The sequence below is a fragment of the Sesamum indicum genome, linkage group LG8 (assembly GCF_000512975.1).
Source record: "Sesamum indicum cultivar Zhongzhi No. 13 linkage group LG8, S_indicum_v1.0, whole genome shotgun sequence".
Taxonomy (NCBI): Eukaryota; Viridiplantae; Streptophyta; class Magnoliopsida; order Lamiales; family Pedaliaceae; genus Sesamum; species Sesamum indicum.
The window spans coordinates 16,806,372-16,828,340 of NC_026152.1; the positions used below are offsets into that span (position 1 = coordinate 16,806,372).

The following is a 21,969-nucleotide window of genomic DNA, read 5'->3' on the forward strand; positions in this document are numbered from 1 at the left end:
CTCAGCAAAATCACCAAACTGATAGATACCATTGGTACACAGGTATCTACCCGAAGCAGTAGGAGTTTCAAACAAGAGTATTTGTGCTGTTGCTACATCTTTGACATGCACAGCCCCCAGCCAATGGTACTCCTGTGTATCTTTTGACCCCTGAAGCAGCTGTTGCAAGACGGCACAGCTAGCGTTCAGTCCGGATTGCAAAAGTTGGCCAAGACAAGTAGCAGGATTTATTGCTACGACATCCACATTATTTTCCTTTGCGAACTCCCATGCAGCTTTCTCAGCAAGAGTTTTTGACACCGGATACCATCTCTGTCAAATTAGAAAACTCATATTAAATAGCCCGTTCATGTGAACTGAGCTGACAATGAACATTGTTCCGAGTTTGGAGCTTTGAGAAGTTTATACTTGAGAGCTAAAGCGACAATGAAACAGAATGGTCACTAAGTCACATGCATCATCCAATTTTCCTCATTTTACAGAAAGAAAGCTCTAGATTTCACCATGACTATTCAACTTAAAGCCCATCAAGTAGAATAAGCTGAAAAAACAATTCTACTCACTCGATATAATCTTTAATAGATCATTTACCCTACTGCTCGTTGCAGCATCACAGGCAGGATATTAATCAGATTATTTTTCTTCAAAAGATTTTTTTCATTCAGTACGAAATTCATGAAATGCTTCAATTATGATGATAGATGACTAATAGGGTCATTGGCCTGCACAAACTTTGGATTCTGTCACTCCAGGAAAGATATCATGGATCTTTTTGGTTTTTTTGGGCCACAAGGATAATCTCATATGCTATTGACTGGGAACCAATTCTTTACAAACTGGCAGAGGACCACTCTGCCGATGAATTCTGCTTTTATCAAGTACCAGTCACACTTTCTGTGGTTCCAACCATTACTCAATAACTCTATGCCGTCCAAAGAACACATACCCCGCCAGTATCATTTTTCAGCAGTCAACTAGGGAAGACGATGTTTGGTTTTCCATATCTACCATTTTTCTAAGTGGTCCACGAATAGCTACGTGTACCTTATTTAACACTTCTCTGCTTGTGTCACCACACCACAATGGGAAGCTTGCTTTTTTATATCTAAAATAAGTTAAAGGAATTCTCCACGCACATGACCATCAAATCGGCAACAGAAGTATTTCGATTTCTACTTTTCTTACCTCCTTTTTCTTGTTAGATCGGTATAAATTGCTTGAACCTGAGCAAATTTAGCCACGGAACTCAAATGAGTCAACCACATAAGTTTAGCCACTAAGCGGAGGTGGAATTTCATCTGTTTCATCTAAAGACTAGTGGATTGCTCGCTTATTACAATACTAGATTTGGTAGCCTGAGTTTCCAAGCATGTCAGAACGAAGTAAAACAAGTAAATGACAAGCAATGAAGCTACTCAAAAGGTCATGAGAACTTGGAGGTTGAGCACTGGTTATTAACGGGGTCGTTTTAGAATTACATGTGACTACGGCAATTTTGTGTGCTTTTGGTGCTTTCTTAGCCTAATGCCATCGTCAAACATCCTAAAGGTTGATTTTAACTAAAGAAAAGCTGAGTTTCTCCTATATATAAGTTTAACATTACAGCAAAAGCAGTCAAAAACCTTTCCACTAATCCCAAAGGGACTTTTGTAATTTTAGTTTGATAATATTTCAATTTCACAGACAAACTACAAAATTGATAGAGAGGAGCTTATGACTTTTGAATTAAATTAACTCAAGTTAAGTTGTTGAAGAACATTAACTGTAAATTAAAAGCAAAAGTTCTCTTTTCAGTTTATTAGCAAGTACCTGATTTGTTCTTAACTTATTGCAAACACCTCCATTAATCTATTATGGTATATTACTCCCAAGAACTACGTCCGATAGGAAAATTCGCGCGAATCAATTACCAAAAAATGTACAATCCCATGACAAGTATAATACAAACCTCCACAGAATCTATTTCTTATCCAAGCACGAATCACATGTTAAAGAGTCAAGCCCACTCCTTCGGTACAATAATTTTATGATAAACTTGGTCTACATTAAAGAAAACGGGATAATTATATCTACACTTCATAACCTATCGTGTGTTTACACAAACCATCTTTATCTTTTGAATTATTACATATATGCCATAAAAAATATCAATATTATTATACGAACCAATCCTACTCTTTTAAATATTACACATCCCCAAAAAATATCAAAATTATTACTCAAACTACCATGGTTTCAATAATTATGCAAATGATATGGGTGCTATGGATAGAGGGGTAAGAATAATTATCCCTTACGAAAAGTGCAAATATAAATAATATTAATTCGAACAATGTAATTTTCTAGTAATAATAATATCAAGTAAATCGAATCTGAATTAAAAGTTTCAGAGATAGAGGGAAACCTGGCGTGACTTGCAATAGTCAAGATCAGTCCACGATGACTCATCAAACACCTTGCCAGTGGGCCACCCCGGGTTAGGCACCATGGCGGAGATTGAGGAAGTGAGCACCACGCGCCGCACCCCGAACTTCTTGGCGGCGGCAAGCACGTTCAGAGTGCCCTTCACCGCAGGTTCCAACAACTCCGTCTGGGGATCAACGGGGTCCTCGAGCGTGCACGGAGACGCCACGTGGAAGACCCCACCCCCGGCGCACCCCTCCACGGCCTTATCCACAGCGGCGGCGTCGAGGAGGTCGGCGTGGTGCACGATCAAGCTGACGGCGGGGCTGGTAGCGCCCGGGATGGTGAAGAGGTGAGAAGGGTCGGAGCCGGGGAATATGGAGAGGTGGATGGTGGTGTACCCGTGTTCCAGAAGAGTTTTCACTAACCATGAGCCGATGAAACCGTTGGCCCCGGTGACACACACCGGCGGTTTGGTGGCGGCGTTTCTTGGTTGGTCTGCCATAGCAGTCTGTACTGCAGCTTAATTGTTGATATATATATATATATATATATATATACGTGTGGGTGCATAAAATCACACACCCAACACGCAATTATATGCAAGTATCGAGAGATTAATGGGATTGTTATGAGAAGGAATTTGCAGCGTTGTCGTGTAATCTTTATCCATAATAGTTGAGAGTTCTTGAGGAAATCCGAGTCTTAAAACATCACACTTGCCTTAAAAATTCAAAGACCAAAGATCATGAGTTCAATTAAAATGTCTAATGTTTTCACTTTATATTTATATAAATTTAAATTAACTTCAACCCTTTTTGTTGCATAAAATCGTTTCACCTTTCGTTAAATTCAGAAACAATAATTTGGTTAAGTGCCTATGACACTAACAATGACATGTGGAAGTAATTGTCCTAGTTGGGAAGGGAAGGTCATAACAATTTTGATACATATGGATTGAGGAAAAAAAATTCCCTAATTATGATTTAATAGCACAAATAATCCTGAATTGATGGAACATTTTATAATTAATCGAATAATATAGTCATATAATTTTTTTTATTCAATTTTGAAAGATCGAATGAATTCAGTTGGAGACATTATTATAAACAACTTGCAAAGACTGCCTTCGACCTTAACAGCTAAGGTGGCCTATTGTCCGCCACGACCTCAAAAATCTACAGTCTCCTCTCCACCCAAAATTAAGGAAATACACAGGGGCCGGGCAACAACCACACTGGGCTTCTTTGAAGAACTCAAGAATTTGGGCAAATGTATGGAGCAGTGGAAAAATCTGAACCCGTGAAGTGAAATTCATGTTTCGAAGTGTGATTTTTTCATAATTCTTTTGCCAAGATAGTCTTGAGAAGGTAAGAAGATGAAGGATTATACATGGAATTCAAGAACAAGAAGGGTGATGATATAGCGGCTGACCCATGAAACCCATATCAACCACGCCATCATCGTCATCTTCAGCCCTGGCATTGGCATACAGTGGCTACAATTATTCTTCCAAGATTGTAGCCAAGAAAAGTAAGACCCCTCAAACACCATCGCCTAAGGTATTTTTATCTTTTTCCTTTCGTCTTTCTTGATGTTAATTTGTTGTAGTAATTTACTTGGTCGTATAGGGTATCTGAATTGATTGCACATATGCAAAGAGGTATCTGAATTGATTGCACATATGCAACGAGGTTAGGAGAAGAAGGTGAACTGTTTGAAGCTCGGTAATTGAAGTTTTTCTCCATTTAGAGCCATTGTTGATTCTTGGGCACTGAAGAATTTAAGTGTGATTTTGATTTCAAGTTTAGCTGTTACTGAAGCAGGATGGCTTTCTTGATGCCCAACAAATTTTAGAGGGTTTATATTTTAAGCTTTCCCAGATGCATAAGCAGCAAGAGGAGCTCTAGGAAATAATAATGAGTTGCATGCCTCCGATTGGAATACTGTATAAGTTTAATTAAGTGGTTGCATCTACTCAGTATGATCCGGCATAAGTATGCTTTAGTGGGAGGTATCATTCTCGAATGTGTAATGAATTCAGTTTTTATTCAGTAAAGGTTTCTGTTTTAATAGGGCCCGGAGCCACCACCTCCAAGAATTACATCAAATGTGAAGCAGAATCTGCATATCTTAAGATTATGGAAGGTTAGGTTTGGACTGAAATCCTCAAAAGTCTTGGAATTGAAATTTCTACTCTATTTTTCAGTTATTAACTGCTTTGATGAAAACCTCATAGGATTTTCAAAATAGAAAATCAAACACACCGAGGCCTGCTACTAGTTATCGCAGAAAGAGGGTCGAGAAGGATGAAATGCCAGAAGACACAGAACTCTATCGTGATCCTACTTTGGCGCTTTACTAGTAATGCTTTTTACTTCTGATATTTAATTAAACCTGTTATCCCAATCCAGTTTGTCGGCTATTAACATCTAGTGTGTTACTTATGTGTTTATTTAACAGTACAAACCAGGGCATAGAGACTGCAAGCCCTGTCTTGCTTGTTGATGGTTATAATGTATGTGGCTATTGGGCAAAGTTGAAGAAGCATTTCATGAATGGAAGACTTGATATTGCTCGCCAAAAGCTTATAGATGAACTGATAACTTTTAGTATGCTAAGAGGTTTGTTCTTCAATCATTCTTGTCTATAATTGCAGAATGTTGTTATAAAACATAAGTAGAATATGTATTGAAATCTGACTGTAAGCAAAGTACTTGTATCATATTTGGCACGTTTAATAAATACTGCTAAAGGGCCATGCTTTTATCAAATAGCTTCGATTCTTAAATCATTGGATTCTTTTCTGAGAGCGGTGGTCTTAACCTTGAAGAGATTGAGAAGTTTAGTTTAGTTAGTGCTGCCAATATTTCGATGGTTAAAGGGTCTCATTTCTGAGAACTACTACATTCCCAAGTACGGGGAGCGTAAGAAAAGCTTTTACACTCATTAAGTACTTGTTGTAAAGCAATACAATAACCAGAGTTGGGATGGTTAGAACTATGTAAAATAAAACTAAACAGTTTGTTTCTGATTCTCAGCAAGGATTGTCAATGCTCTTGAAGGCTCTTCTCTTGAGCTTCTCAAGTTAGTTCCAGAGGATGGTTTGGCTGGTGGGGTCAAGTTCTCCTTTATTTACCTAATTAGCAGCCAATATTGTGAAAAATGCTCTTTGATAGCTGTCTTTGACCATTTGATATGAAAATTACTGTGACAGATTCAACTAGTCAATGGTACAAAATTCTCTTCCTCACAAAGAACAGAAAATTTGGCATGCATCCATTTTTCCCTTTTTAGTCAGCTCAACTTATTTTGTATGAGGAGAAGAAATATATCTTTTTCTGTCAGATTCGCTGGAAGCAGACAGACTCGTTTTTGTAACTGAGTCCATAGATGGACTGTGATTTCTGCGTAACTAAAATACCTTGTTTCATCTGAGATTCCTGGGTAACTTGGAGCTAGGTTAATGGCTTTGAGGACTTTACATTTTTCAATACTGGGTCTCATGATCGCGTTTGATATATTTGGACAATAATGTTGGGACTAATGATGAAATATTCTACCATGTTTAATGGTGGTTAAGTTTCTATATAGAACATACTATAAGCTGATAGGCATGTGTCTTAAATTAGGCTCTATTATTTACTATTACTTATCTTATGTATTATTCCATCTACAGAGGTGAAAGTGGTGGTTGTATTTGATGCTATGATGTCTGGCCTACCAACACATAAAGAAAATTTTGCTGGGTACTCTTTTGTGAACCTAAACTATTGTCAGCTACAATTTTCTTGAAATTTTTATTTTTCTGTTCTAATGACATCAAAATACAGCTTGTTTGCTGCTGTTTTGTAATCACATATTATCTTATTTGTCACACCAACTGATTGTAGTAATCAAGACTTTCTTTCCGCTAACCAGAATGCGACGGACATACTGTTTTATAGATCTTGTCGAGTGTTTATGAATGCTTTTTATGCACTTTTTATGGGCGTGAATATCGTAAATCATTCCTTCGCATCTCTCAGGCACTAGTAAAATATCTGCCTGTTTTATATGTTTGATTTTCTTGATAGACGCTTTTCAACTGAGTCATGGAGAATTCTTTGTCAACTTAAAGTAAAATTATAATAAGTTCAAGTTTATAAACCCTTTTTAGTGTTCTAAACATCTCATGAAAATCAGATGCATATTAGGTTTTGTGTACTCATATTTTAATTCTTCCATTTAAGATGATTGGTTCAACAGAAAATAAAACCCTTCTCTAACCATATGTACCAAATTTTCATTTAGGTGGCTCACCAAGAACTACAAGTATCTGTATTTAAAGTGTTATCTCTATCCGTAAACTGGACATCAAAGCATCCTTCCTTATGATTCATCATAGAAAACGACATTCCACTTCTAATTTCCTTAATTGAAATTCAACTTGTCTCGTGATGCATCGATATCTGTCTTATGATTTTGCAGTATTGATATAGTATATTCTGGCGAAACCTGTGCTGATGCATGGATTGAGAAAGAGGTGAGAAAGATAATTAATATTTTCATTCTCAACTTCTTTGATGGATTTTTATGTATTCTTCTGTTAAAATATATAGTGCTGTCTCCGCTAATAGTTTGCTGTTTTTATATAATTAGGTTGTAGCTTTGAGGGAGGATGGCTGTCCAAAAGTCTGGGTCGTGACATCCGATCATTGTCAACAGCATGCAGCTTATGGAGCAGTATGTATCTAGCAAAGTTGTGTATCTGCTGTTATGGAATGCTTTCATATTGTTCTTTTCTCTTGGCTGCAATATTTCCTCTTTTTTGCAATTCCCTATTTGTTAGATTAGTGTACATATGTCCCGAATCTGCTGCTTTATATCGTGACTTGATCATTTTTTGCTACAAAATCTTCGATTCCATTTTATACTTCATCTAGATCCATGTTTTTTTGTGGTTGTCGGACTCGATAACATTTCTTGTTCATTTTTTCAAACTCAAACACTAGTTTGGTAGTTTTCAGGTGTTTTCTTAACCTCTTTTGGCGAGGGGTAAAGCTCATGTTAACCTTGATAATAGTTGCCTCGCGAGGCATGTAGCATTTGGTTTATCTCAGTTCAACGACCACCTGTTCTGGATTATTTGTCTTTACAAAGATTCTGTTGGTTAAGAAAGTAATAGACTTTCCCACTATGATGATTCTCTGCAGGGAGCTTTTGTGTGGAGTTCAAAGGCATTGGTTTCTGAGGTAATTACTATTAACAGATTTTGCTGCCAATCTTGGATTTCCAAAACTTTGTATCTTATCATTGTGGAGTATTGATACCATATGCAGATAATCTGATTTAAGATTAAAACTAGTTAGTACCGCACGAGAGAATTATGTTTCTAAAAACTAATAAATAAAAAATTTATAAATAAATTCAAACTTTACAATATAAAAATGTGCGGTCAGTAAATAATCTAAAATTTAATATAAAAACATCAACAATAAAAAGTATTGTTTTATATAAAAATAAATTGAAATATGTTACTAATTTAAATCTTTGGGTAAAGATAAACAATTATGTATTAATCTAAATTTAAATAAAAATAAAAGATAATTTATGAAAACGATATTCTGAATCTTTTGGATAAAGATAAACAGTCGCAGAACTCATTCAAAAGCATGATTTTAGATTTGTCCCAGGTGTTGTAAATTTCTTGTCTCCCATTTTTCTGATTATGTAAGTGTAATGCCAGATCAAAGCTTCACAAAAGGAGGTAGAGCAGATGCTGCGAGAACATAGGTAACCTCAAACTTTTCGATGAAGCTCGAGCTCAAGAATTTGCTTGTTCTTTGTCATTGCTACACTTTTCCTACCCAAGTAATCACGAATAAAAGACCAAACACACAATGAATGAATTTGGTAGTCGGGTTTGCAAGAACATCCGGACCCGACTGTTTCTCCATCAGTCCTATATTCTCGTATTTGTGAATAAGTTCTGGGGACAATCTTCACTTGCTTTACTTGTATGATTAGTTTAGGCATTAGGAGCGGCTGACAGGATTTGGGCTGTTCTGTTGTAATCGTTGTTTATTGATTTTGCAGGTCGACTTCTATGCAGGGTAAGTTGTTGAAGCACAATCTTGATTCTGAAGTTGTCGACGCCCTCAAGGATCTCAGAGATAAGCTGTTGGAAAATCCATCAACTTCATGATTTCTAGTATGTGGCCCTCAACTTTACACCTTGTTGATGAAAATAAATGTCGATATGTTCTGTCTTTGTCTACTCGTCCGTCTGGAGTTCAGACGGATGATTAGTCGTTTCAAGATTGTGTATTTAGTTGTCACATAGTGCTTTACGTTCATCTGCAAATTTGTAATTTAGGTTTCGAAGGATTTTTATTCATTTATTTATTTTCGACTGTGAGTTCTAATATGAAATGTACTAGGTGCATCAGTCATGGATGAAACTTGGCATGCAGGTTCCAGCTTCGGAAGATTCGGACAATCAATTTTGATCCTCTGAACATAAAACAAAAGTTTGATTTCGACGGAGCAACAGATGGATAGGGCAAACCACATTGACACCTCAGTCAAATTACACAAACATTCCTGTCTTTTGTAAAATTATATCTACACCCCCTAAGACCCTACTTGTAATTACATCTACACCTTTATTCAGAAGTAAAGTTTATACAAACACTCCTAAAAATGCTACAGTGACACCTCTTGGGGGTATAGTTATATTTTTGCGAAAGACAGGAAATGCTTGTGTATTTTGTCCTGATCTTAGGGGTGTCAACATAATCTACTCTAAAAAACTCTGTGCGTTTGGATATACACATTACACAGAGCCGTTTGAAAGTTTTTGAATTTTATTTTTATCTTTTAACTATTAGTTGCATGTCGAAAAATCATAGAAATTAGAGTTGTTTGATTAAATCATTGTAATTTATTTGTATTAATGCAAAATAAATCAAATTATTTAATACTCGAACCGAGATTAATTGGGTACTTGGGGCTTGAATATGTAAAAATGACTACTATTAATCGAATCAGTTCATTTTTGACCTGGTAATTTGAACTCATCATCACCAACCATTTTGTGTCCAAACAAACCAATCCGACCCATTTGTCACTCGTATATATGTGCCGTGGCGGGTTCAAGTTTGACCCGCACCACCAAAGATGTATATTAACGATCTGAATTTGAAGGAATAATTTGACGTCTATCAATATTTTACAAATTTAATTAAAAATAAGAGTTGAAAATTTTACAATCTTTGTAATATGAAAAAATGGAAGTCGCTATTTTCTTTTTGTGCATTTTATCCCATTATTCAATATATAAACAAAAAATGGAAATAATGGTAAAGTAAAAGCGGGGAAATGAAAGTAAAGTCGTTGAAATTGTAGCCGGGGCAGTAAAAGAAATCACGAGACTTCCTGCCCACCATTTATTGCACCTCGGGTACCATTATATAAAAAGGATCACCTTTAAAGATACATAAAATTAAAATTATATTTATATTTCTTTTGAAATTTTTCTATTTTTATTTGATCATCTTTCATTAGAGTTTGGACAGAGTGTTAAACACATAAAAGTTACATAAATTTTTAATTTTGTCTCTCATTTAATATTTCTATGTATATTTTTATACTTATACAGGGATAAACATGACGTACACATATATGAAATGAGGTTAACGTCATTATATTTTTTCTGTATAAATTCAAATTTATTACACGAGAACGTTAAATGAGGGATAAAATTAAAAATTTATATAATTTTTTTTGCTTACTTCAATATTTTTCGTCTAAATTCTAACGAAAATGGGTTAGATGTTAAACAATAAATTTTCAAATGGAGTATAAATGTAATTGTGGAACTTTTTTCAGGAAAAGTGGTAATTTTTATTTACAAAAGAGTTTAAATATATTCAAATCTAAAAATTAATTAAATACAACAATAGTTTCAGACAAAAAATACATTATACTCGAAACTTCACGACGAGTTCTGGAAAATTTGAATCTCAAGTATTATTACATTTACTATATAAATAAAATTAGTACGACCAAATTTGATTTGACCAAGAAATCAGGACATACATATTATTATTTATATATATATATATGTGTGTGTGTGTGTGTAGCAAGTTGAAGAACAGGGAATTAAATTTATGTCTTAGAGTCAGAGAGTCAAGATGGCAATGAATGAGGTTGTAATAGGACAATCTCATAAACCCTAACGGCTGCTCTGCCCCACCATTCATTTTCATATTTATCTCTTTTGTTTCTTTTGCCCACCATCCATTTCATATTAACTACTAATCACTTCCTTCTTCATAATTAATTTATTATATTTGTTTTTATTTAATGTTCTTATCAAATTTTTTACATATTTAATTCATCAACATTTCAATTTCCTTTCTTGAATTTTTTAAATTTCCAATAAATACTTACTTCGTCCTAAATTATTCTCATCTTGATTTTTTTTATTATTTATGCTCGATGAAATTGTTCATGATCACAAATTTGTGACGATTTATGTTCGATGTTCATCGAAAATTCCATCATAAATTGCAATAATCGTAATCAATTATTATGTTTTTTTTTCTATAGGACTGTATATGTATGTGGATTCGAAATATTTATTGAATATTTTGATCTATTATTTTATTTTTATTTTTATTTTTATCTCTAGAAAAGGATGGTAATTGGTAAGTGTAGTATTTTTTTCAAATTTGACAAGAAAAGGGTATATGAATATGATAAATGTAATGAGAGCAGACAATATATGTTGACCAATATATAATGAGCATAGAATGCAATAAATCAGGCGGTGGTTTTGGGACATATTAATGTGGTTGGTAGAGGCCACATTCCCTTGTCCTTAGACTAAATATTATTGCTATATCTTACCCAAAAAAATATATATATTATAGTAATTAATTGATCATATTGTTGATGGGATTTGATCAAATAAAATTTATATTCACTCACCAATATATATTGATATTAATTAATGATTGTTTTTTTTAATACAAAAAAATTTAAAACGGTATGCTTTTTTTAGTATAACCGCTAGCCAATGTAGCTTGATCACTTGTCCGCAGACAAAATGTCGAAATTTTGGGATGTTAAACGACCACCTCATCTAAAAGTTTAGTGTTAGAGATATGATTATTTAATACCTTAATACGCACTAAAACAACAACATTTAATACATACGTACACTTGAAAACTTTAATATTATCACTTTACTTTTTATTTATGATATTTACTCTTTTTTACTAATTATCATAATTATATATATATATATATATCCTGAAAGCACCAATATATATACCGTAATTAAAAATACGAACAAAATATAATTTTAGTCTTGTAATTTAATGTGATAGTATTTTTGGTCCCAGAAGAATTAATTTTCACAATTTAGTCTTATAACTTTAAAATTTTGATAATTTGTAGCCATTTTTTTGATCAATTTGACTGAAAATTTACATGTGACTTACATATACACAATTAAATATCAATTACAATTCTGTAACTTGGAAGGTGGTATTTTTTGTTTTGCACGAATCAGTTTACTAGACTAAGATTGCAACTTAATTGAGTCATGTGCAATTCACGTGCAATTTTGACCGAAAAATAACTAAACTTGTCATAATTTTAAAGATATGGGCTAAATTGTAAAAATCAATTCGTACAGGATAAAAAATATCACCCACTTTATGTTAGCGGACTAAAGTTGTAGTTTTCCTAAAACTAATAATATATGCATATCATTGATAATACCAATCGAATATTTCTACTAAAATATTAATATTAAATAATTCTCGTCTCTAATAACTTAAACTTTTAAATGAGGCGGCCGATTTATACGGTGTTAGAGTTTAGTTTTACTCATTTATGAAATGAAGATTTCACGTGCAAAATTTGCACATTTGAAAAACGCGTTAAATATTAATATTAAATTAATTTTTAATTTCCCTCTGTGACAGCCTAAACTTTTAAATAAGACGGTGGTTTAACAAATTCTGTTTATTTAATGTAATTAAGCTAATCCTTGTGGATTTAATTTGTGTCTGCTGCTATATTTCTTGAATCCACCGTCGAGAAGTTAAACTAATTGGATCCTTCTTGAACCTACTAATTAATTATTAATAAGTCAGAGGAAAATTCATATTATTTTAATTATAATGATTATCAATGTCTTAATCACTTTAATTTGATTAGACATATAGCAAACTCGATCGACTTGTTTGACCATCCAATATTTATGAACCTAATGATATTAGTTTTGGTCCGTCACGTTAATTATTATTCACCGAATTAATTCAAAGCATATGATATTAATTTTTTAATTAATTAATTATTTGATTAACCTCAGGTTCTGGTTCTGGTTCATTTTCAGCCAGTCTCAACCTCCTCACTTTTGTCAAATTTTCACATTTGGTATATATTAGGGTTTCTCGATTAATTTACACTATATATACACACACCAATATATAAGAAAAGATATTTTTCTCTCACAAACAGCGGTTATGACGCAGCAACACCAATTTTATTGTTATGCCGATAATACTTTTAATTTTTTTTTTTTGTTTCTTTCTTTCTTTTATTTTTTCTTGAAAATATATTGTGTTGGTTTATATACATATTTTCTTAACCATAATATTATTATATGCACGCAAGGACGGCGTGTTACGACGGTTAGCATTTTATAAAATGTGATTTATTTAATACGTAGAGTCAAATTCATAGGTTGATTCTATATATAAATAATTCAAACCAACAAATGCGTGCAAACACACAAAAAAAAGAAAAGGAACTACTATAGAAATAGACATATATACACCTACATTCGTATGACTTGAACTCACAACTTTTTTATTGTGAGGTCTTGACCTTACCAGTCGAGCAATGCCGATCATTAGCCTACACTGACAGATCTTGATCAAAATTTCATTATATAAGTTCGAATTATAGTTTTCTGATATATAAATTAATAAAAGAATGATTTAATTACAATATATATATATATATATATAATATTTTACATATGAATAACTGTGTATTTTATTATATGATCAATTGAGATCCGTTGATCCCAAGATGTAACTAGTTAGGGGAGAGGACGATGGCGAAAATCTAAGGATTCTTGATAATTCGATATTAAGATACAATTTCAAGCTCGATAGATTACAAATTGTGGGGTCGAGAGAATTTGTAATGTAAAATGTAATTGCATATAGGCCGATAACCTTTTTGAAATAGTTTTTAAAGGAACAACTTTCTAGTATACAAACTTCAATTAAACAAATAATTAACCCCCAAAAAGACTTGAAAAATTGAAGTGGTTTTTCATAATAGTGTTGTCATTTTATTACAAGTCGAACATTAGAACCATCCAAAAGCAAACAAAATTGACAGCCTAACTGCAAATGTTGACAGGGCCAAAAAATCATCTCATCATTTAATACAAAAAAGTTGTCATTTGTCTTTCTTCACTCATATGAGGCTCCAAAATTACACATTTCAGCACAAATATTCGTAGCCACAATTAACCTCATATAAATCCGTCTCCATAATTCTCAAAACCGTCGCTTTTTCTTTTCTTGTCCTTTTTTCATAATTCAAGATTCCTTATCTCATAATATTCAAGCTGCATACATAAGTTCAATTTTGAGCTTTTTACAAGGGAGCCCCAAAGATATTCGTTTTGATCAATGTATTCAATACCACAATTTTTTTAAAAAAAAAACAGACAATTTTCACATAATATGTAAAACATTATAGTGTACAAAATATCTCCTGAGTTTCAATGGTTGTGCTTCATTTGGGCAGCATAGTTATAACGGAGACAAATGAAGGAGTCGAAAAGATTGGTCGGTCGGGATATGAACAATCTTAGTTAATAGGTCGGTGCTCGGCTCCAACTCTATGCATGTGTTGTCCAAACCTTGTTGTGATCACCATATATACATCGCATTAATTAATTATGTTTGTTTTCTCATTCTATATATACTTAATTAGTCACTCCAAATATAATGTTATACACTACTTGTTACGTGATTGATCACTTTTTTTAATTATATACTAATCATACAACAAGTATATTACACTCGTCATACAATTCATAGAGTCTAATGAAACCAAATCCAATCTGGCTAAGAATTTCCCGTGATATTTTTATTACATCAAGTTTGATGTGGTTGAACTAATCACGTACTAAATTAAGTGTATTTATGATGCAGAAAATATACTACACATTTTTTATGATTTCCCGTCGATGAACCTAATTCTGTACATACTTGACCATGTTCTAAAAATTGGTGCATTATGCAGGATTGTCAATGATCATCTCCTATCAATCGTAAATTAGACTTGATAGTTTTCAAATTATCGAACTACTTTCTATGATTTTAAAATAGATTGAGTTTCGTCAAAAATCAGGGCTCGAATGTAAATTTAGATCAAATATCATTAATAAGATCCATCATTACGAGTCTCAACCCAAAGAAATAGACAGCCCGACGACTGAAAATGGGGACAAGAATAAAATCTAAGACAAAGCACCGTCTCATTAAATAGCAAAAGTTTAAATATGTCTGTCGTATAGGCTCCAAATTTCAGTTTGAGCACATACAATTTAAAGCTGGTTTAAAAATTTATTTACGTGCGACTCGGACTCACAATCAAGAAATTATCAGTTCGAATTCTACATAAATTTATTTTTTATCGCAGTGTCGTTTTTCTTTATTTACTTTGAATGTACGTACATTTATTGATTTATAAATATAGATATAGTGAATTAATATTTGAATGTGAATGTAATTACTGATATAATAATGAACGGCATCTTATTCGATAAATAAAATAAATCTATTTCCACGAGTACTTGGAAAGTGACACTAAATTCTTTGAATTATTTTTGCACAATTTGAAGATTCATTATTAATGTATGAAATTGAAAAGGTGCATAAGTTCAATTTAGTGCTTTTTGGGCAGGAGCCAAAGATATCTGAATCGATGGTTTCAGTGCCACAAAGTGCTGCATCATTTGTTCTTTTCTTATCTCTTCTTTTATCATGTGGAGCTCAATTCATCACTTTTCACATTCGTATGAAGAACTAAAATTGATATGTTAGAGTGTGAGTTTGTCTGAATATTACATTTAGAATTAATGAGTCAAAATAACTCCACTACAAATTACTGATTTTGAGCAATGTATTATTATTGTATTGATGTTTCATGTGTTAATACATCATCATTTCAGTCGATCAATCTGATGCTACATAAGTTCATTGAAGAACCGTTGGATGTCATAAGTTGTTAGAAAAGTGAAATCTTGACGTTACATGCATAATGAGTCAACAAAAATCATTTTAGTGACCTAAGCAGTAAATTTGGACACACATGTTATATATACGCGGTATGTGTCATATGGGAACCGATCGTGTTTTCTAGCGGGTTCATTGGAACCGCCGGCATAATTTCTTTTTTTTTAAAAAAAAAATGAAAATACATTAAAGTAAAGGAGGGAAAGAATAGGGCTTCTTTACTCACACTGCAATAATATAATAATTCGATAACTTAATCGATTCGATATTCGAACATTGACTGCATGTGAGTAATAAATGTTGATGATATTAGAGACTGAGGAAGAAGGAGGGGGTTGACATTTGACAAACCGCCAAAATGGTCGAGGCCACGGATTCTTGTCGGATCCAATCTTGAAATGGCCCAATCATCCGCAGCCATTAATTAAAACATTTCCCTCCTCTAATACTATTGGTCAGAATCATTTCCAATCAAATCCTTCTTCTTCTTTTTCCCCATAAATAAAATAAAATGAAATAATAGTTTGTCGATATTTCAGCAGATGACTAAAATATGTATTATGGGATCAACTTCCCACCTTTGTTTTTTTTAATCTTTTGTTGTCTGGAGTTCCCTGCCTAGGATGAATCCTATTTTCATATTTTCACCTAATTATGGTTTAAAATTTTTAATTATATTTTTATCGTAAACTATAACTTTTAGCACAATCACAAATGCCAGGAATAATAATATCAAAAATTATGTTTTTCAAAAAAAAAAAAAGGAAAAAAGGCATTTACAATGTTATATATATTTTTTCTTTTTTAAAAAAAATAAAATAGTATAGTTTAAAAGGATTTTCCAATTCAACTCATTGTTCAGTTATAAGTGGGTGACCTAATAATTAATTTACCTAATTGTAATTACAAGTCCAATTACATTACCTTTAAGAAACGATTAAGCACATGATGAGAATCCCAAATAAGTAAAAATAATAATTAAATATACTAGATAATCATTTCACTGCAAACACATGTCGGCAATCTAAGATAAATATTTACACGTCTGGTGGTCCTGTCCATATTAATCACCTCATCATAATACGCACGCACGCACGCAATTATAAGATCTTAATCTTAATTATCAAATGATGTGCCACTCAATTTATTAATTGGTACTGTAAGGTTGAGGCTTCATGAACAAAATCGAAATCATAGGCTCGAGTACCATCGGATATGTGGGTATTTATCGAATTTATTTTTGAACATACTACTAGGATTGTAAAGCGATCAAATTGGGTCTAGCACATTATTGTCAAGACATATTGTTTGAATTATTGACTTAATTGAGTTCAAACGAAGTTCATTTGAATCAAATATGAGCAGAACTCAAGTAGTTTGATATCTCTAAGTATATCACCTTATTTTTAATTACATTGTTTCAATCAAGTTTGAGTTGAATATTTTGAAGCCACGCAATATTTATTGGTCGTGATTTTTGTGAATGTGGCTAAAAATTTAATTTATACTATTTTTAATGAAAAATTCAAACACTTGCAAATTTAACACTTTTTGGGCCGTCAATGAGGTCTATCTTAGGTAGCGAGGTTATGGGTTCGAACCTCCTTTTATGCATGAGATGTTGTATCTATTGTATAGTAGGTGTGTTGTTTCTATTATAATAGTAGGCGTTGGTTAGATATTATTGTAATTGTTTGTTAGTTTCCAGACATAAATGATTATAATCGATGTATTTCAATTAATAACAATTCATTACTCTTACTTAAAAAAAAAAAAAATACTTTTGGCCCCATCTAACTTCAAAATTGTAATTGAGGACAATAATCTATAAAAAAAAAAAAGGAAATTTTCTCCAATTTCTACAACAAAAAAAAAATACGAATTTCACTAAAAAAAAAAAAAAGGCACACACTTGACACGTGACAATTTCATCTTCCAATAGATTTTCAGGAGAAATTGGACCAAATGCGTCATCCCCAATGATGTTGCTTGTGGCTCGAGCAGTACCCTGTTGCACGATATATTATCCCTTCTAGTTTTGTACAATTTTATCTTGAAAAAGCGCATCGTTAATGAGAGAATGCTTTGAGATTTATAAACTACTAAAACTTCTCGTCTGCAATTAATATAAAACACTTGCCTACGTCACCCAAACTATACAAATGCATTTTCCCCACATTTTTAATGCAGAATGTAAAGAACTTCTAGTACTCAAAATTAAATTGTCCACAGTCTACTAGAATACTCTCGCTAATAAAGTGAAAATAAATTATAAAGCTGCTACTCAATAAATTAAATAATGAAGTTGGTAAAGTGTTATGATCCCCACCTTAATAATTAATTTCGTAATTACACTTAATTAATTTACCTAATCAGTTCTAGCCCCCCAAAACTCTCCATTTCTATAGGTTTCTACTCGAAACAACCAGACTCTTTTATTGACTTTAGGGTACTTAATTTCATAATCATCTAATTAATTATTTTTCAATTAACCCTAAATTCTTTAAATTAATTTTATATTGTAGCACGTGTGCCTTCATTAATTCCTTATAGTGCATAAATTGATCTACGAGGACGGTTTTGTTTGAATGGAGAGACGAATTTACCGACGGTTCCTAATTCATTTTTTGAATTGAGAGATGAATCTCAAGTGCAAAAGTTTCTGTCTCTAAGTTTTTCAAAGTATAAGATTTAGAGACGGAAAATATCCGTACCTAAAATTCTGTTCTCATATAGTGAAACAGGTCATTGTATTTAAATTTTAGTTTTTGTTTAAGGAAAATTACAATTTGCTCTTTTTAAGTTTGTCGTAATTATAAATATTATCTCGTTGTTTAAAAATTATAAATACTTCATAAAATTAACAGTCATATAACAAATACTCCTTGCAACGGGCGCCTGTCGCGAAGGTGTATTTGTTAATCGATGACCATTAGTTTTAAAGGAGTATTTATAACTTTTCAAATAATAAGAGAATATTTATAATTATGACCAAAAAAATCGAGAGAGCGGCCGTCGTAATTTACCCTTTTATTTAATTTTGTATGTTTGTGATTAATATTTATTGAAGTATCTAAATACGTACGTGTACATATATGTGTATGTTGTGTGTGTATAATTAAGGGACCCACAAGAAATGTCATGATGTAAAATAGTAGAAGGAGACAAGGTTTGGCTTTTCCAACACAGAGCAAAAATGTGTATGCAAATATCACATGGACAGTGAGTGAGTGATTGCTTCTTTTCTGATCACAAAGAAACGCGAGATTCGCCCCCTTTCTCGTCTATACATATAAATCGTTCTTATCACACTACGACTTCCATTCATTAATTTCTAGGGTAAACTAATTAAGCCAAGTTCTAACAAAATTTTATTAGATAATAAAAGAATAAAATGATATTATGATTAGTTTGGAGTATTGAGAAAAGAAAATATTAACAATGATTGTTTACGCCGACCCCCTTTCATTATAAGATTTAAAAAAAATGCTGAAATTAGCAAAAAAGTAATTATATTAATTTTTAATTTTATCCCTTATATAATATTTTATGTAATTAATAATTTTGTACTTATAAGAGAAAAATATAATAATATATTATATTTCTCTCTTTATAAATACATAAAAATACATTAACATATTAAATGAGATGGGTAAAATTAAAAATTTATGTAATTATTTTTCGTCCAAATTTTAATGAAAGTGTGTCGGGTGTAAAGCAACCATTAACTGATTATGCCTAGTGAAAATACAAATCTAAAGCTAATTAAATATTAATTAATTTATAATCAAATTAAAAGAGTTTGAATTTTTTTATTTTTAAAAAAAAAAGGTATAGTAGATGTAGATCATAATTCATAGGTAGGAAAAGTAAGAAATCTAAAAGAGATTGTGGAAGGGCAATAAAAACAAAAGGGAAGGAAGCTCTTGTTATTGTCATTATGGAGAGAGTGGTCACGGGCTTCTCTTGACTATGCAGAAGATCAATTAGTCCCAACCCCCCACCCCCACCCCACCCCACCCCATCCCATGTCTAAGCTCTACACTTAGGTAGTGAATGGCATTAGCTATATAAATATATACATCGAGTGTGAAAATATCAAATGATCAGAGAATTTATATTATGTATTTTAAGTTTATAGATAAAATTATATTTTTAATTTTCTAATTATAAATTATTAGCTTTTTTGGTCCTATAATTCACCTTATTTATTCATTTAGTCCTTTTCTTGATGAGTTTATCGAGAACCTCTCACATTTGGTCCTTTTTTTGACAAATTTAGTCATGTATTAACAAATTTAATGATGGATCAAATTTGTCAATATAGAACTAAATTTACTAAAAAAATGACCGTATGTGAGAGGTCTTAGACTATAAATTTGTAATAATTATCTTATATATGTAATTATTTAAATGAGAGCACGCATGTATGCTCATTTTCTAATATTCCTCCTCATTAAAAAGAAATATGATTTTACACTATGGTTATTTATTATAGTTAAAAGTAAAAAAATTATAGCAAATATTAATTAACCACGGTTAATAACGTCTAAATTAGTTGTTGTTTTTACAAGGCCAAAAGATTTGCTACAGCTAAAAATTATGGCAAATATTTTGGTCACACGTAAAATCATAGTAAATGTTGATTAATCGTAACCAAAATTTAAATTTTCGCAACGATTTTATCTGATTATAATAGATAAAATTAAGTTATTTATAATTTTTAAACTATATTTAATATTTTATAATATAAAACATATTCAATTTTTTTTTTGTAGCGACCCGGATATAATTAATAGCTAGGGTAGAATTTGTGTAGGTACTTGAATATTGAGTTAATTATATCTAGTGGATATATAGGTAGCTACGTACACGTCCAATAAGATATATGAATGCGACTTTACATGAAAACTTGTAATAATTATTTAAAAAAGCTCTTATAAGTACCGAAATTGAAATTCTAGTTTATAAATGTAAGTCAAGAAGAATTAATTAAGGCATGTAATTGATTTTCGTCTTATATCTTGTCAATTTTGCTCACTAATTAATTGAAATATCACCGATGATGTCTTATCGATCCGAGAGCCGAGAGTTAAGAACGAGGTCCCGTAAATAAGTTCAAAATCATGTGTCCACTTTTCATAAGACGTACATGTATTTATTTTATTTAATGGAAGTTTATTCAAATCAACGTATTGTTTAATTTATTGATTTTAATGTAATTATGTACGTAATCAAGTTGATGAAAAGATTTTAATGACAGAGAGAATTAAGAACTTAATAATTTAATGGCTACTTGTTGAAATATTTGGTAAACTATACAACTTTAATTAATTAAAATAGACTTATAGGATATGAATAATTTATATATGAAGAAGCTCATACGTACTTACGTAGCTGCTATATAGTAAATTTCTCCGTCATTCGCCACTCTGCAAATTAAAAAATTCAGGTAAATTAATTAAATAAAAATAATATATGTATGACGATCTCTATATTCAATTAATTAATTCGTCGTGCGCCTCTTAATTAATATTCTAAAAGTTCTTTTTATTAATTAATTTTCACTAAATCTACTTATAGTAGGTACCATTAATGAATTTTTTTAAAATTCAAATAGTAATATATATATTTTAATTGTATTTTAGTCTTATAATATATTATTTTGGTAGTTTAGTGTTGTAGAATAGTCCACTCAAAATTTTAAAGTTGGCTAAAATTAAAAGTGGGGCATCATAATTTGGACCAATTTTTTTTCTAATGAATTACAGAATTAAAATATCAAATGACTATAATTACGAGACTAAAAGTAGAATTAAGTTTGACTTGAAATATATATAGAGAGAAAAATGTGGTCTTCAAAAAAGAACATTAATGAATGCAGGCTGCAGTCCTATTCATGTCACATTGCAAAAGCCAAAAAACATAAATAAGAAAACGCACTATACTATATAGTAAAACTATATATATATATATATTTATGTATTGAATTTCTAAACATATTTTACCAAAATTACAAACCCCATATATGTAATATTTGAAAGTAAAATGACAAAAATTATAATGGTGGGAATTGGGAAATGAAAAAGAGTCCAAAGACACCGCAATTTGGAAGAAGAGAGAGTTTGGCCACCCCACCCTGTCCTCTTCTTGTCATGTCCCTTTCTCATCTTTATACACCCCTTACTTCATCATCCATGTAGGCCCTCAACCCCCCCCCCCTCCCCCACCCCACCCTCTACAC

At 31.9% G+C, this 21,969-nt stretch overlaps 2 protein-coding genes across 5 annotated transcripts in view; one reads left to right on the forward strand and one right to left on the reverse strand.

The window, feature by feature from the left end:
- The window catches only part of LOC105169032 (cinnamoyl-CoA reductase 2), a gene marked incomplete in the record, with an annotated part of 4,764 nt that extends 1,601 nt beyond the window's left edge, over nt 1-3,163 (reverse strand). The window contains 2 exon segments of the mRNA XM_011089290.2: nt 1-312; nt 2,405-3,163. Of these exon segments, the coding sequence (XP_011087592.1) occupies nt 1-312; nt 2,405-2,908 (816 nt within the window).
- Nucleotides 3,516-9,317, forward strand: LOC105169034 (uncharacterized protein YacP). 4 transcript variants are annotated; one of them, XM_011089294.2, is made up of 11 exons: nt 3,516-3,965; nt 4,480-4,551; nt 4,643-4,767; nt 4,867-5,027; nt 6,083-6,152; nt 6,874-6,928; nt 7,045-7,128; nt 7,599-7,637; nt 8,132-8,178; nt 8,482-8,596; nt 8,835-9,317. In XM_011089294.2, exons 1-10 carry the CDS (start codon nt 3,840-3,842, stop codon nt 8,588-8,590), a joined length of 888 nt encoding a protein of 295 aa, XP_011087596.1. In that variant the 5' UTR covers nt 3,516-3,839; the 3' UTR covers nt 8,591-8,596; nt 8,835-9,317. The 4 variants fall into 4 exon arrangements, with proteins under 4 accessions (XP_011087596.1, XP_011087597.1, XP_011087595.1 ...); XM_011089295.2 differs by having other exon boundaries at nt 8,859-9,317; XM_011089293.2 differs by having other exon boundaries at nt 3,517-3,965; nt 8,826-9,317.